At 41.3% G+C, this 16824-nt stretch overlaps 7 protein-coding genes across 7 annotated transcripts in view; 2 read left to right on the top strand and 5 right to left on the bottom strand.

Moving 5' to 3' along the window:
* LOC106300462 (peroxisome biogenesis protein 2) overlaps positions 1-478 on the bottom strand; it is a 2967-nt gene extending 2489 nt beyond the window's left edge. The window contains exons 1-2 of the mRNA XM_013736604.1: positions 265-478; positions 62-175 (exon numbers count right to left, since the gene is read on the bottom strand). Coding sequence (XP_013592058.1) covers positions 62-175; positions 265-357 — 207 coding nt within the window. The 5' untranslated portion in view covers positions 358-478. The remainder of the gene's footprint in view (positions 1-61; positions 176-264) is intronic.
* Positions 479-896: 418 nt separating this feature from the next.
* LOC106298843 (early nodulin-like protein 3) lies at positions 897-2011 on the bottom strand. The gene is made up of 3 exons (XM_013734980.1): positions 1801-2011; positions 1488-1621; positions 897-1397 (listed from the first exon to the last, which is right to left on the bottom strand). The coding sequence occupies exons 1-3, from the start codon at positions 1920-1922 to the stop codon at positions 1009-1011; spliced, it is 645 nt and encodes a 214-aa protein (XP_013590434.1). The 5' UTR covers positions 1923-2011; the 3' UTR covers positions 897-1008.
* LOC106298842 lies at positions 2009-3254 on the top strand. The gene is made up of 6 exons (XM_013734979.1): positions 2009-2247; positions 2335-2462; positions 2525-2639; positions 2728-2798; positions 2876-2963; positions 3037-3254. The coding sequence occupies exons 1-6, from the start codon at positions 2009-2011 to the stop codon at positions 3155-3157; spliced, it is 762 nt and encodes a 253-aa protein (XP_013590433.1). The 3' UTR covers positions 3158-3254.
* LOC106298844 (CASP-like protein ARALYDRAFT_316979) lies at positions 3228-4260 on the bottom strand. Its single transcript, XM_013734981.1, has 3 exons — positions 3930-4260; positions 3594-3729; positions 3228-3514 (listed from the first exon to the last, which is right to left on the bottom strand). The coding sequence occupies exons 1-3, from the start codon at positions 4130-4132 to the stop codon at positions 3299-3301; spliced, it is 555 nt and encodes a 184-aa protein (XP_013590435.1). The 5' UTR covers positions 4133-4260; the 3' UTR covers positions 3228-3298.
* An 883-nt stretch (positions 4261-5143) lies between these two features.
* On the bottom strand, positions 5144-5746 carry LOC106298841. The gene has a single exon (XM_013734978.1). It carries the CDS (start codon positions 5705-5707, stop codon positions 5177-5179), a length of 531 nt encoding a protein of 176 aa, XP_013590432.1. The 5' UTR covers positions 5708-5746; the 3' UTR covers positions 5144-5176.
* A 1100-nt stretch (positions 5747-6846) lies between these two features.
* Positions 6847-8375, bottom strand: LOC106298840. Its single transcript, XM_013734977.1, has 2 exons — positions 7847-8375; positions 6847-7520 (listed from the first exon to the last, which is right to left on the bottom strand). The coding sequence occupies exons 1-2, from the start codon at positions 8227-8229 to the stop codon at positions 6971-6973; spliced, it is 933 nt and encodes a 310-aa protein (XP_013590431.1). The 5' UTR covers positions 8230-8375; the 3' UTR covers positions 6847-6970.
* Positions 8376-9600: 1225 nt separating this feature from the next.
* On the top strand, positions 9601-14940 carry LOC106298839 (ABC transporter G family member 36). The gene is made up of 7 exons (XM_013734976.1): positions 9601-10571; positions 10655-10785; positions 11026-12288; positions 12381-12534; positions 12616-12827; positions 12897-13738; positions 13818-14940. Exons 1-7 carry the CDS (start codon positions 9737-9739, stop codon positions 14743-14745), a joined length of 4365 nt encoding a protein of 1454 aa, XP_013590430.1. The 5' UTR covers positions 9601-9736; the 3' UTR covers positions 14746-14940.
* The last annotated feature ends 1884 nt before the right edge of the window (positions 14941-16824 follow it).

Raw genomic sequence — 16824 nt, 5'->3', positions numbered from 1 at the left:
AGACAAAATCAGTGATTTAAAAAAAAAAAAAAAAAGAAAAAAAGAGAATTGAATTGAGTACCTTGGCCAAAGTGAAAACCTTAACCAACTGTTCCTTCAACATGGCAGACATTTCAACATCTAGCCTTGCAGCGTCGAACTGATTTACCCTTGAGATTGCAACCGCTATAACTGACTGTAAGATAACCCCACACAGACATATAAGCGACGAGAGAGAAAAAAAAGGAAAACAAAACAAATTCGAAATCAACAGAGAATATATACCCGGTGGGAAGAGAGAAGCGATTGCGATTGGGGAAGTAAACGGTGATGAGAACGCACCCAAGCATCATCGTCAGGAGGCGGAGGCGACGTCATTGGCGGTGCGAGCTCGCTGAATGGGCTGCGACTGCCACCGTCTTATCCAATTTATAGCTTGTTTCTTTTACCTTCCGATATGGGATCCGACACGCTTTTTTTTATTTATTTAATTGACATATATGTGCCATTTTTATTTATCATTTTATAGAAGCCCAAATTATTATTTCTTTCTTATTGGGCATGCTTTGCCAACTTAGCCCAAATACTACTAAAACTGCTGCGTTTTTTTTCTCCCTCGTTTGATCCCTTTTCATTAGTTAAAAAAAAACATTTTGTATTTTCTATAAAAAAAAAATTAATTAACTTTATTGAATTAATATTGATTAAAAATTACTTACCTTTATGAAACGGACGGAGTAGTTACTAAAGGCTTTTCCCTTTATTAGTAATATCTTGTAACACTTAATTAGCTTCTTGATATTATCATTTATTTCATTTTTACTTTTTAGCTTCGGTGGTCCAATTAGCTCCTTATTTTTTAAAAAAAAATTGCGGTGATTGTTTTGTAACTTTTGTGTTAAAAGCAGTGCTAAAACTTAGAAGTTGTTGAAGAAAACATGAGGTTAATAATATCTTAAAAGTTGAATGACAAAAAAAACGGAAAAATTAATAGCAACCAAAGAAGACTAAGAAGATGAAACAAATGCGCTATGGTTGGCAGCAGAGAAGAGCAACAACAAGAAGTGCAGCAAAGGGAGGGAAGAAGGAGGCGAGCAGGGAGGAGGAGACCGCAGAAGAAGCAGGATCATGAGAGTCAAATGCAGATTCAGAGGGAGAGCTGGCAGAGAGAGGCGACATGGATGGAGGCAAGGAAGCGTCGTGGTGGTTGTGGTGGTGGATATGCATCACTTCGACGATGAGACGCTGTCCACTGGTGCAGTGGGCGTTGGAGCCGCTGATGAAGTAGAAGAGACCAGGACGATCAAGGTAAAACGTGCTGTTTCCATTGTCAAACGCTGTGATGGGATCGCTGGCGTTGCAGTGGTAGAAACCCCATTTGTCTACTTCCATCACCGAGTCCTTGTCGTACACAAACGCTGCATCCATTAATTCTCTTCAGTTAATTAATTAATCTCCAAAAAATAAAATAAAAAATAACAAAAATTAGGAAACAGCTATACACTCACAGAGAGAATCGCCGATGTGGAAGCGGTTGGTGCTCGCCCAGCGGCTGTAAACCGATGTATCATTCTGAAGTGGAACTCTCCACTCGAACTCGTCTCCAACCTTGAAAACTCTAGGACCCTCTGACGCTACTGCCCTAATGCACAACACAATTATCATCAGACTGCACAGAGACAGAGGAGATGTCATTTTCATCATCATCTTCTTTGTATGCTTTGTTTGAGAGGAGATGAGTTCTCTGGTTAGCTTTGAGTAAAAAGTAAAATGGCAACGAGAGGCGTTTTTATAATGAAGATGGGAGAAAGAAGCATTAACCTATATTGGCGGTTGAGTTGAGCACTCGGAGTCGTGGATGATTTTTCGACGGTTACGGTTTGAGGTTCCGTGTCGAGCAAGTCATGGCCCCCTAACCTTCCGCTTGACCACGTCACCCTCATTTAATGACGTGGACCAATCACCTTTCACCTATCCGATTTTCTCTCAAAACGCCGCGTTTTCCCATGTGTGGCATTTTCTTATCGCGATGATGATGGCGATGATCGGGAGTAATAAGGCATTTCTGATGTCGACGGCGGCGGCGGCGGCGACGGCGATGAATACATGGGAATTGTTCAATTCGAAACCCAACGTCATCGAGAAGAAGCGTAATAGGGCATCGGTTTCTTACGACGCTCCGAAACGGAAGCTCCCGGTTCTCCTCTTCGACGTGATGGACACCATTGTCCGTGATCCATTCTACCAAGATATTCCAGCCTTCTTCGGGTTCGAATCCCTATCATCCTACTCAGTTTTTTTTTTTTTTCTTTTTAGCTTCATCACTCGATTTTGATTCTCTTAATCAATCCACAGAATGCCGATGAAGGTGCTGCTCGAGTGCAAGCATCCCACCGCCTGGATCGAATTCGAAAAGGGATTGATTGATGAGGATGAGCTAGCAAGAAAGTTCTTCATTGATGGGAGGGACTTTGATTTGGAAGGTTGAGATTCATCATCCATCTCCTTTGATTCAAATAATATACTCAGCCTTTTGATTTTGCAGGGCTAAAGGATTGCATTAGATCAGGATACTCCTACTTAGATGGGATGCAAGAGCTTCTTCAAGCTTTGAGAGATGATAACTTGGAGATTCATGCTTTCACCAACTACCCCATCTGGTTTTTCACCTGTTTCAAACCTGTCTTTTATTAGAAATGGTTATGTTAATTGACTGAGACTCTTTGTGTTTCTTCATCTCATCTAAAGGTATAAAATGATAGAAGACAAGTTGAAGCTTTCAGCCTACTTGTCATGGACTTTTTGTTCCTGTATTACAGGTACAACACACATCTCTTGCCGCTTTATTGTTTATAGGATCCTGTTATTATATTTGTTTTTTTTTTTTTTACTTCAGGAAAAAGAAAGCCTGATCCAGAGTTCTATCTCGAGGTTGTGGAACATCTCGGTGTTGAACCTTGCGACTGTGTATTCATTGATGACAGGTTTGTATCTTTTAAGTTAACTCATCCTAAAGACATCTTTCTTTTTGGCCTGAGGTTAGTGTCTGATACGCAGGCCAAGCAACGTCAAGTGTGCAGTAGAGATTGGGATGCGTGGGTTATGTTTTGAGAACGCTGATTCGCTCCGCAAGGATCTCTCACATCTAGGGGTCAATGTCTCTCTACCCAATATTTGATTGCTACTTCTTGGTTGTAATTTGTAAAATACTCTCGAAAAGGACAATACATTTGTTTCGGGAATGCAAGTGATCATAAATAATAATAATTAGAGTCTGTCTTAGATTATATAGAGCACCAACAATAGAGAATCCATGAGACTAGAGAGTGGAGAGCACAAGGACATTAAAGAGGGAAGAGGAGGCGAGAAAGATGAAGGAGAGCAAGACTAGGAGGAGGGAGAGGGCGACGTGATTGCAGAAATAAGAAAGGGTCTTGCAGAAGTCAGGGAGAGGAGTGTGTTTGATGCCGGTCTTGTTGAGGTTTGTAACTCCAATACCGGCTGATCCAGCGCTCATTATCAAATAGCTGAAGAGCTGCAGACACACCACAAAATACATGTATGGATTAAAAATCCAGACGACTAGCAGATGGAGAAAGGGGAGATGAGCGAACCTGATCGAAGATGAAACAAAGCCAAGCTTGGGAACGGGAGGGTGTGATGGGTGATCCAGTGAGGAGCCTGTAAATTCCTAGACAGAGGTGGAACAGGGAGTAGAGAATGGTCACCGTGCATGCCCCCACCACATACCTTCACACCAAACTCACTCTTTATTATAATCAAAAGTTTAAACACAATAATGTCATGTTCTTGTTAGGTTCACGGTTATATTTTCTGTTCACCGAAATTTTGGCATCTAAAATGCACGTTTTCACTCTTTTCTTCTCTCTTCTAGTTTCTATAATGCATCCATATTTGAGGGATTAAAATGGAAAAAGAACAAGACTTACTGGTAGGAGGGAGAAAAAGACCAGCTGGAGTTGAGAGGGAGCGGCAAGCCATAGATGTCAGCCACACCCTTCTCTGTTGCCATCAGCATTACCGCTATAGCAGTGGCTGAAGCAGCCAAGCAGCCTCCTCTGAGGGACACCTGCACCCCCTCCCTCCTCCTCCTCTTCTTCTCGGCCACTTCCTCCTCTCCATTTCTGTTCATTCGATCTACCTTTTTAACTTCTTCTTTTCTGCTCTCTACTCTAATATATGAAAAGCAACAATCAAAACTAACTCGTTCTTATACAACTAGTCCCCTTTTCTGCTCCACATTTTTCGTGTTGCTTCCTCTTCTCCTCTTTCATTCTCTTTTAGTTTATAATTATTATTAAATATTTAGTTTATAATTATTATTAAATATACTTCTTTATGTTCCTTACAAAAAAAAAAAAAAAACGAAAACTGTGAATCCCCCATATTTCAAGCCACATTCCTTCCTTTCTTGTATATATATTTTGTATGAAAGAGAGAAAAATAAAACATCTCTGTTGGGACTTGCCAGGTACAATTAGCGTGCCGCATGTTCTCTGCAAATTCAAATTACCCAATTTTGAAAGGCATTTATACTATTTTTTGGTAAAAGGCATTTATATTTACTCTCTTATTGTTTTCATACTTGCTTTATGATACAGTTAGAACAACTGGGATAAGAGAAATATCAGGAATCACAATGAAAACTTAAATATGTCCTTGCCTTTGAAGTTTCAACAGAAACAGAATCCCACGACAAATGGAAACTACGTCAACAAATAAAAAGTGGACACATGTCGTAGACTTGGCACGTCCCAAGGACCCACCTATCAAATACAGATGGGCTCGACAAGAACGAACAACCATGGATCAGGCCCCATCGCTCATTCTTATGGATATGATAGCACAGTCAGGTGTAGACTAACTCTTATGATAGGTACAGAGGTTCACAAAAAAATATAATAAAAATCGTGCATGGCCCCATCATCCCAACGGGCATCTAGTGTTTAATTAATAATTACCATACTTGTAACATACACACTATACATTGAATGTTGTTGGCACACACTTAACCAGTTGGATCAAGAATATCTCATTTTATTAGCTTATATATATAATTAAGTGTGTATTAGGGACGAGTAAAATAAACGTTATGATAATGCTTATATTAGACAAATTAAGCGAGGTGATATATATATATATATATATATATATATTAAAAGAGAGAGTGAAATTATTAATTAAGGTCTCTGGTGATGGCAGGCATACAGCTTGAAGTACGGGAAATGGCAGGCTTATTGTGAATAGTAGACATGGGTTTAGGGCTGATAGACTGACTTCTCCTCGTACTTTTCCTGAGCATATCTCTCATGGCCTCCGCTTGGAAGAGAGCAGGATACTTTCTTCCAAGCTTGTTGAACCTTAGGCAAGCGCTCATATGCTCCTTCAAGGCTCCTTCTAGCCCATTCTCCTCCTTCTTCTCTCTCTCCTCCTTCACCGCCTCTGAGCAGAGACCGCAAATCCACTTTCCCAAGAACTTCTCCCTCACCTTCTCTATGTACTCCATGGTGCACTCCTCCCTCATCCCGCAGCACTCGCACTTTGCCTTCTCCACCTCTGTTATCGTCCCCAGTCCTTTCTCTTCTCTGTGGAAATCCAATGATATGTCTGATAGGGTCCTATGTAGTGATGCCTGCGCTAGCTTCGATGGCGGTGGAGGCTTTACCACGCTTCCGCTCACGCTCTTCCTTCTCCCGTTTGCTGCCATGACCAAGCTTCTTATATTTTTTTTATATATTCAATATATGTCTCTGAAGGTTTTGTATTTATAAGCTGCAATATATTCATGTGTGGTTCAGCATTGCCATCTCACGTACGTGCTCATGCAATAGCGACCTCCTTTACAGCTTTACTTTTACTTTTCACAACTATACTAATTAATGAAGCCATCAAGTAATCACTAATTCACGTGTTTCATAATTAGTACAATGCAACTGGCAGCTAGCAACCTATAACTACAACTTAACTATCTCTAGTATTATCTATAATAATGAGATATAAAATTATATACTTGGGATAAAATATAAACAAACACGCGATTTAGTTTTTTTGTTTGTCATTAATCTCAACTTGATTTGGTTTGTCGATAAAACTTTGCGTCTGTTTTTCTGGACTTAACTTGGTGTGTCACTGCATTCTAAATTCTGTAGTTTCGTTAAAAATGGCAAATCGCATGGACTAATAAAACACTAGACACATTTCGTACAATTATAGAAAGAAATCTCATGAGCTAGTAGATGCATATGTCATATGTGAGCCAAACGTGAATATATATACCGACCTCAAGAATCGTGTGGACGTAAGTAAAAGGAACGATATGGATCCCAAAGACAATGATAGGTCACGTGTGTGTGTGTGTGTAGGTTTTCTCTAACCACACAAAACAGAGTAACAACATGGACTCGAAGAAGACCACTCATGATGAATTGAAAGTTGAGACTTGTAAATATTTTCAACTCCAAAAAAGAGACGGGCTGTTTTAAACTCATTTTTGCGGATAACTTGTAAATTGATGGAAGATCACGTGCATGCATATGTTGTATTAGATTCAGGGTTCACCACAAACTCTATATTTCCTGCTGTCGTCTCCATTTGCTTTGTTAACTATAGTTACATGCACCTTTAAGAAATAATATATTATATTATAGTTTCACATATTTTAAATCAAAATAGATATCAGTTTAGCCTCTGGACATATGCACGGTGTGCTTCCTTGTTGTGAAATTATAAAAAAAAATGAGTATATGTTTCTAACGCCAAATCTTGCGTGACATTGCAAAGTATCTATCTGATTCTTGTTTGTGTCAACTGTAAAGTATCTACCTCTCCGTACCAATTCACATTTGCACAGTAAACAGTACAAGATGGTTGGGCATGGAATATTGCATTGATGGATAAAATGCTAAAATGAGCCTGACACACTTGTTTATAAAAGAAATTATAAAAGAGGGAAGCAAGAAGTGTGAAATGATCAAGTAAAGAAGAAAGGGAGGAGGAGTGTGAGAATGAGAGCAAAAAAGAGCTGTTGGTAGATGGAAATGGTATTCTTCTGATGATGATGAATAATTCTTGAGGCATCACTGCTAGTAGTAGTAGTACTAGTAGTAGCAGTGTAGAGGAAGGAGATAGAAACGAAATTCCGAGGAAGAGATGCCTGAGCTGATCTGTGAAGAAGAGGCCTCCCCACAACAGCCTTAAACCTCCCGCTCCAGCCTTGATCTCCAACCGTCACTACGACCGCATCTGGACGTGGGGAGAAGGAGAGCCAACCTCTCTTGGAATAGACATGGAACTCTGCATGGCAGAAGCTGAGGCACAACGAATGTCTTTCATCATACCCTCTTATCAGCATCCTTATTGCTTCTTCCTCCTCCCACCCTTGTGATTCAATTTGGCTATTATGCTTCTTCACGTAGCAAACCCCTACACCTTCTTCCTCTTCTTCTTCTTCCTCTTGGCTTCTCCCTCCTAACTTTTCTCTTATCGCCTTCCCTATCCTCTCTGCCTCCCCCATCAACTCCCTGCATATCTTTCATATTAGTTCCTTTTTTCATTCTTAAAATCATAATAGGTTTCTTGTAGACAGTATAATAGCATGTGTATGTGGAGCTGTCGAAGATACGATCTGAGTCAAAAATAAAATAAATTAATAATTTTTCAAAATATCTATTTAAATTATGGTTTAGAATTTTAAAATTCTAAATATACTGCTAAATTTAGAACTAATTCTTTCAGAAACACGTCAAACATATAATATCTATTAACTTAAAAACTATTTTATTAAATATAGTGTTATTATTTTTGAACAAGTTTAGAAATAATTTGAGACTGTACTTTCTTGCCATACCTCAAATCTGAATTACAAGCATCAGCGACATCTTTATATAAAACGAACTCCTCTGTCTCATCTTGGAAAATGGTTTTGTCAGCGGCGGCTCTCACCTTAGCCTCGGGAACACCGTGATTGATGAGCTGAAAACAACCGATGGTGTCGATGGCATCCATGAGGAGTGGCGAGGCGGAGCCTAACCGGAGGAAATCAAAGGTGGGAGGGTTCAGAAGGAATCTGTGCTTGGGGAAGACTTTGTCGGGCAATACAAGATTTGGGACTCGACCACACTTATCCAAGAACTCCGAGAGGACGTCTTCATTGGCGGTGAAGGAGGACCGACGGCTGGATGCCACGGGAGAGGGAGGAGGGGCTCGGAAATCAGGAGATGAAACTCCCATTTTTGCTTAGTCAGTTAAGTTTAGTACTACTACAACATGTATATTTTTCTGGCTTTAATGTGTAGAGGAAGGATCATTGAACAAAAGAAAAAGGTTTGCCAAATAAAGCAAGAGCATAATGATGAGATGCAATTCTATTGTTTGCTTTTTCCACACACTCTTTCTTATATGTATTATTATGATTGTATATCTACTTTTTCTACTTTCAATTTCCGTTCCAGCGATAAAAGTTTCATTGATCATACTCTGGATGTATGTATTCGTCAATGGACCCAACTTGGGCCTTAACTTTCCTTTTTCTTGGATCTCCGGTCATCTAGCAAACGGGCTTTCATCGTTTCATGATATATATCGTTGAGTTTTTTTCTAAAATTCAGAGCTGATGATGATAGAGCTACAGCTGTCTCTTTACATTCAATCATACTACTATTATTTAATAATATACAGTCCCATTCTTCTTCTGGGGGTGTCAGTGTATTTTTAACACCTTAATGCTGCATTTCATTCACGTGCGCGTATTTTTGGTTGTAAGAAAAAAATTGTTTTTTATTTATCTTGTTTTTGTTATGGAAAATAGGAAAATCACAGTTTGTTAGAAAATGGTAAAAGAAGAAGAAATGTTAGTGTCTGCAAGAAAATTAAAGGAAGACGAATTGTACATTTGTGAGAGATTGAAAAGGAATTTAAGAGTCGTTATACTTGAAAAAAGATTTACTTGAAAACAATGTTTGTTTGACTTTTCTCATTCGCTTGCAAAACTCAGCGTTTCATCTGTTGACCAAGTCAGCCATCCTGGCATTTAAACCCGTTACCTGTAAACTAATAAACTCTACAAAAGTCTCCACAATCAAATTTACTTGAGAATTCTAGAAGTAGATATTGCTTTTCAAACCATCGCTGATTCCGGTCCTCTCCAAATGTGTTGAATTGACTCATTCATCCGCCCTTTCTCAAATTCCAGAACACAATGACTTAAAACCCCCACTTCCTGTCTTTCTTTTTCTTTTTACCTTCGGAAAAATGTACAAGAAGAAAAAACAAACTCACTGGAATTTGAGGTCTTCTCCTCCTGTTGTTATCTTTTGTTGACTTTGAAGATAACGGAATCGATTAGTTTATTAAGGAAATGTTCAATTATTACGTATTTTGATAGAGATGATAATAATATAATAAAAACGGGCGTAAGATAGCCGCCATCCTCAGTCAGCACCCCATATTTGAATAATAGTCCTCTTGCGCATTTAACGACACAGACAATATTAAATTTTTTTTCCATGGTAACCAAGAAAGAGAAATAGACAAGGAGGAAATATCAAGGAAAAGTCCACCTTGACGTTCCTCCTTCACTGCCTATATATCCATTTTCTAATCCCATCCTCCTCTCTGCAGCCTTCTCTCTTTATTCCTCCAACCAAAGTCTCAGACTTGTTCTCTTAGACCAGATCAGTCTCTAAACACCAAAACTTTTACTCCCCACCAAGTCAGACAGAGAAAAGTTCAGGCAAAGATGGATTACAACCCAAACCTTCCGCTAGGCGGAGGAGGTGGGAGTATGCGGCGAAGCATCAGCAGAAGCGTAAGCAGAGCCAGCAGAAACCTCGAAGACATCTTCTCCTCCGGTTCTAGACGAACACAGTCCGTTAACGACGACGAAGAGGCTCTCAAATGGGCCGCCATCGAGAAACTCCCCACCTACAGCCGTCTCCGCACCACTCTCATGACCTCCGTCATCGAGGACGACGTCTACGGCAACCAGCTCCTCAGCAAGGAGGTCGACGTCACGAAGCTCGACGGAGAGGATCGCCAGAAGTTCATCGACATGGTTTTCAAAGTCGCCGAGCAAGACAACGAGCGGATCTTGACCAAGCTGAGAAACAGGATAGACAGGGTCGGCATCAAGCTACCCACTGTGGAGGTGAGGTACGAGCACCTGACCATCAAAGCCGACTGTTACACTGGTAATAGATCTCTCCCCACGCTTCTTAACGTGGTGAGGAACATGGCGGAATCTGCTCTGGGGTTGATTGGGATTCAGTTTGCCAAGAAAGCTCAGCTGACTATTCTTAAAGATATCTCTGGGAGCGTCAAACCTGGAAGGATGACGCTTTTGTTGGGCCCCCCTTCTTCTGGTAAGACCACGCTTCTATTGGCTCTCGCTGGAAAGCTCGACAAAGCCCTTGAGGTCACTGGTGATATTACCTATAATGGTTACCGCCTCGACGAGTTTGTTCCGAGGAAAACGTCTGCGTACATCAGCCAGAACGATCTACACGTTGGTATCATGACTGTTAAGGAGACTCTTGATTTCTCCGCTAGGTGCCAAGGTGTTGGTACCCGTTACGGTAATAACAACAATCTTGATTTCATTTTATTTTATTGCTCTTGTTGAATGAATGAATGAATGAATGGGATTCTGGTTTTGCAGATCTGTTGAACGAGCTCGCAAGGAGAGAAAAAGACGCTGGGATCTTCCCTGAAGCCGATGTTGATCTCTTCATGAAAGCCTCGGCTGCTCAAGGTGTTAAGAGCAGTCTCGTCACTGATTACACTCTCAAAGTGAGCCCCTCTTCCCCTATTCTAACCTGTTTAATTTTTTAAAAAAAAAAATATTAATTGTAAGTAGAGCTGGAGGACCAACCGGGTTGGGATTTTCGAGTTTATGAATTTCAGCCCCGTTCTGATATTATAAAGTTTGATTCGGATTTGAAAACGCAAGAATCACTATGATTGTTTCCAGAGATTTTCTATTGTTGTTGTGGCACAATACTGATACGAAAACTCTGATTCTTGGAACAGATTCTGGGGCTTGACATTTGCAAAGACACAATAGTTGGAGACGACATGATGAGAGGTATCTCCGGAGGTCAGAAGAAACGTGTCACAACCGGTGAGATGATTGTGGGGCCTACCAAGACGCTTTTCATGGACGAGATATCCACCGGTCTTGACAGCTCCACCACATTCCAAATCGTCAAGTGCCTTCAGCAGATCGTTCACCTCACTGACGCCACGGTCCTCATGTCCCTCCTCCAGCCCGCTCCCGAGACCTTTGACTTATTCGACGATATCATCTTGTTGTCCGAGGGGCAGATCGTGTACCAAGGACCCAGAGACCACATCCTCGAGTTCTTCGAGAGCTTTGGGTTCAAGTGTCCCGAGAGAAAAGGAACGGCTGATTTTTTGCAAGAGGTCACCTCCAAGAAAGACCAGGAGCAATACTGGGTGGACCGGAACAGACCTTATCGGTACATTCCGGTTTCGGAGTTCGCCAGCAGGTTCAAGTCCTTCCACGTTGGACAGAAGCTTTCCAACGAGCTCTCGGTGCCTTTCGACAAGTCACGCGGCCACAAAGCAGCTCTCGTCTTCGACAAGTACTCGGTCTCGAAGATGGAGCTTCTCAAGAGCTGCTGGGACAAAGAGTGGCTGCTCATGCAGCGTAACGCCTTCTTCTACGTCTTCAAGACGGTGCAGATCATCATCATCGCCGCGATCACCTCCACGCTCTTCCTCAGAACCGAAATGCACACGAATAACGAGTCTGACGCCAACCTCTACGTAGGAGCGTTGCTGTTCGGAATGATCATCAACATGTTTAACGGGTTCGCGGAGATGGCTATGATGGTCTCGAGGCTCCCTGTGTTTTACAAACAGAGGGATCTCCTGTTTTATCCGTCATGGACATTCACGCTTCCAACATTCTTGCTCGGGATTCCGACCTCGATCTTCGAATCAACTGCGTGGATGGTTGTAACTTATTACTCTATAGGATTTGCACCGGACGCGGGGAGATTCTTCAAGCAGTTTCTATTGGTGTTTCTGATTCAGCAAATGGCTGCCGCGCTCTTTAGGTTGATCGCTTCTGTGTGCAGAACCATGATGATTGCTAATACTGGTGGTGCTCTCACTCTGCTTCTCGTCTTCTTGCTCGGTGGCTTCCTTCTTCCGCGAAGTGAGATTCCTGACTGGTGGAGGTGGGCCTACTGGATTTCTCCTCTCACCTATGCGTTCAATGGTCTGACCGTCAATGAAATGTTTGCTCCTCGATGGATGAATAAACTGGTGAGTTGCCTTGCTTGCTTGCTGCTTTATTCTATATATATATATATATATATCAAAGTAAAGTGATCTGACTTTAAAAAAAAAAACTGTAGGCTTTCGACAACAGGACAAGGCTGGGAACCATGGTGCTTCGTAATTGGGATGTCTACCATAACAGAAACTGGTACTGGATTGGGGTTGGAGCCTTGCTTGGTTTCACAGTGCTCTTCAACCTTCTTTTCACTTTTGCACTTACCTATCTCAACCGTAAGTTATTGTGGCGTTTTATTATTATATCCATCACCCAAGCGAAAACAATAGACTAATAATGTACCTTGTTAACTGCAGCTCTTGGGAAGAAGTCAGGTTTACTTCCAGAAGAAGAAAATGAAGACTCGGATCACAGGGGAGGAGAGGTTGCAATGGGAAGAATGGGTAGGAATGCAGACTCTGCGGGTGAAGCATCCAGTGGTGGAGCCGCTAAGAGAGGAATGGTTCTTCCTTTCAGTCCTTTGGCTATGTCCTTTGACGACGTTAGATACTTTGTTGACATGCCTGCGGTAAACCATCCTCCTCCTTGTGAAATCTTCACCATACCAAATATATATTAATATTTTGATTTGTTACAGGAAATGAGAGAGCAAGGAGTTACAGAAAACAGACTACAACTACTCAAAGGTGTGACTGGTGCATTTAGACCAGGAGTCTTGACGGCGCTCATGGGGGTGAGTGGTGCAGGCAAGACAACACTGATGGACGTTTTGGCCGGAAGGAAAACAGGAGGATACATCGAAGGAGACGTCAGAATCTCAGGATTCCCAAAGGTTCAAGAGACGTTTGCTAGAATCTCAGGGTACTGTGAGCAGACTGATATTCACTCCCCACAAGTGACTGTCAGAGAATCTCTGATTTTCTCCGCTTTCCTCCGTCTTCCCAAAGAAGTCGGCAAAGAAGAGAAAATGATGTTTGTGGACCAAGTGATGGAATTGGTGGAGCTGGACAGTCTGAAGGACTCCATCGTGGGTTTGCCGGGTGTCACGGGGCTTTCCACGGAGCAGAGGAAGAGATTGACAATCGCTGTGGAGCTTGTAGCCAACCCTTCCATCATCTTCATGGATGAGCCTACTTCGGGGCTTGACGCGAGAGCAGCAGCTATTGTGATGCGGGCGGTGAGGAACACAGTGGACACGGGAAGAACCGTGGTCTGCACCATCCACCAGCCCAGCATTGATATCTTTGAAGCGTTTGATGAGTTGATGCTGATGAAGAGAGGAGGACAAGTTATCTACGCAGGTCCATTGGGTCGAAACTCTCACAAGGTGGTGGAGTACTTCGAATCCTTTCCCGGAGTTCCCAAGATTCCAGAAAAGTATAATCCAGCCACTTGGATGCTTGAAGCCAGCTCACTGGCCGCCGAGTTAAAGCTTGGAGTTGACTTTGCTGAGTTGTACAAGTCATCCGCCTTACACCAGTAAGTTGCTACTTTTTTTTTTTTTTTTTGAGGATAATAAATAGTGAATGATAAGTAAACAAAAATGATGATGTTGCAGGCGAAACAAAGCATTGGTGAAAGAACTGAGTGTACCTCCAGCAGGGGCCTCTGATCTCTACTTTGCTACACAATTCTCGCAGAACACATGGGGACAGTTCAAATCATGTCTATGGAAGCAGTGGTGGACTTATTGGAGATCACCCGACTACAACCTTGTCCGCTTCATCTTCACACTGGCAACATCACTCCTCATTGGTACCATCTTCTGGCAAATCGGAGGTAACAGGTCCAACGCAGCCGACCTGACGATGGTTATAGGAGCTTTGTATGCTGCGGTTATCTTTGTGGGAATAAACAATTGTTCGACCGTACAGCCTATGGTGGCAGTGGAGAGGACTGTGTTCTACAGGGAAAGAGCAGCAGGAATGTACTCAGCTATGCCATACGCCATCTCCCAAGTCACCTGTGAGCTTCCATATGTTCTTATTCAGACCACTTACTACTCCCTCATCGTCTATGCCATGGTTGGGTTCGAGTGGACAGCTGCCAAGTTCTTCTGGTTCCTTTTTGTAAGCTACTTCTCCTTCCTTTACTGGACCTATTACGGCATGATGACTGTTTCCCTCACGCCAAACCAGCAAGTCGCTTCCATCTTTGCTTCGGCGTTTTACGGCATTTTCAACCTCTTCTCTGGCTTCTTCATCCCAAGACCAAAGATCCCCAAGTGGTGGATATGGTACTACTGGATCTGCCCTGTCGCATGGACCGTCTATGGATTGATTGTGTCGCAGTATGGTGACGTGGAGACACCTATCACCGTCCTCGGAGGCCCTACTGGACTCACCGTTAAGCAATACATTAAGGACAATTACGGGTTCGAGTCTGACTTCATGGGACCAGTTGCTGCCGTCCTTGTCGCATTCACCGTCTTTTTTGCCTTCATCTTTGCCTTCTGCATAAGAACTCTCAACTTCCAGACCAGATAAAACCCTCAGAATCTCTTTCGTTCTTTCTTTCATTTTCTTTCTGTATCCTTGTGATCGATATATGCATTTGCTCTCTTTTCTTACTATGTATTCTAGAGTCATAAGGATTTGTTTTTAATAATTTGATTAAATACCTCATATAGTCGTATAGATAATGACAATGCAGATGTAATATAAACTCTCACCCTTCATGTTTTTTTAATTTTGTTGAATATAAAACGCCGCCTTTTGAGCTTACGATAACCTGTTTCACAAAAAAAAAAAAAGAGCTTATGATAAGGTAAGACTTTCATATACATCACCATTTGTCTATGGTGAATTGACCATCCAGCCATCTAGTCGAATGATATCATGGTTCATTATACAGCTTTTGTTAGCATTTAGCAAGAAAGTTTATCATTGTCTTTTCTAATGAGCATCTTGTTTTTTAAAAAGCAATGATTATTATTTGAAAAAATTGCCAAAACACCACAGAAGAACAACTACATTGTCCCTATAGTATAAATCCTTTTTTGATCGGATTTGGACTTAGATACCTCTGGCTAACTTCAAAAATTCATATCAATTATTTTAAGAATCAGAAAAATATGAAAAATTATTCAAAATGTACATAAACATGAAACAATCATATGAAAAATAATTTGGCTGACTAAATATTAGTGTAACAATATTTCATATTTTGATCTTCGGATCGCAGAAAACAAAATCTACTAACTACGGATATGTAGTTCGTAGTTTCGGTTAACTACATAGATATCTGGCGCTTGAAGATGTTAAAATCTACGATTTCGTAATATGTCTACTACCGCAGAAAGAAAAAGTTACGGTTTTGCTTACGATCTGAACACCGAGAGATTTCATGAACTATTGTCTCCTATATATCTACTGGCTCGGAATCATAGAATCTGCCAGTTACTAATATTCTACCATGGTAATATTTCGTTATCTACTAAGATACTATAACCTATCTCTGCCGGATTATACATTCCGCCGTCGTATCTACCATCATATATACATTCTACTGGCAGCAGAATGCATGTTCTGCCAAATTCGAATTATTTTCGAAAATATTCCTTAAATCTCTCCAAAATCTGTTGAAAAATATTCTGTAAATCTTTAATTTCCCAAATTTTACGTGTTTCCTAAAGTTATGTTTTTAAAAAATAACAGTGACCTCTCTTCTTCTTCTTTACAAGTTCTTGATTAATTTTGAAACCACCCCAAAAATCCCTTGTTGAAGAACATGCATATCTATGCCTCTTGTGGGGTGTGGAAATTTGATCCCTGTAAAGGATGGGGATTTGCTTTTGATAAGGAAAAAGGAGGAAGAGTACTTGCTGTGGAATTGACAAGTTCTTTTGAAGATCTAAGGACTACGACTTTTGAGGATTTTGGAATTGACCAAAACGATGTTGAGCTTGAGTTAAGCTACTTACCTATGGAGTTAATCAATACGATAGACTGTCCTCCAGTTATCATTGGGAATGATCGGCAAGTCAAGAATTTTCTTACATATGTACGTGGAAAAGCTTCTTCAAGGTTGTGTGTGTCTATTTCACCTGTCAATGCAAACAACGACAACATTGAGTTTGATAAGGAGCAATCTAACGCGTCTGGCAGAGAGCGAGGTGAGCCTTCCTCGTTTTCACCTGAAGATGGCATTGGTAGTTCTTCTGAATCGAGCAAGGATGGTGAAGACGAATGTAACTCGAACGCCTCAGAAGAAGATGAAGATGCTGACTTAAGTGTAAAAGAAGAGGATAGGGGAAAAAAGTGTTCGGTTCTCTTTGAAGGATGTTGTGAAGAGGGGTGAAACGTTTCAAAACAAATCTAAGTTGAAAGCAGCATTGGAAATAGAATAACTTCGATTACAAAGTTGTGAATTCAGATAGAAAACTTTGGTACATCCGATGCGTGGACAACAAGTGTAGGGTGGAGTGTTCATGCTGAGGGGTTATCAGGATCCACATATTTCATCATCAAAAAATATGTGGCGGATCATACATGTGTTGCGTCAAGTATGAATAATGGTGGTCGGACAGCTTCTGCAAAAACTATTGGATTGGGAGTCTAATAATG

This window comes from Brassica oleracea, chromosome C6, assembly GCF_000695525.1.
Source record: "Brassica oleracea var. oleracea cultivar TO1000 chromosome C6, BOL, whole genome shotgun sequence".
Classification (NCBI taxonomy): Eukaryota; Viridiplantae; Streptophyta; class Magnoliopsida; order Brassicales; family Brassicaceae; genus Brassica; species Brassica oleracea.
This window is presented reverse-complemented; position numbering and strand designations above follow the sequence as displayed.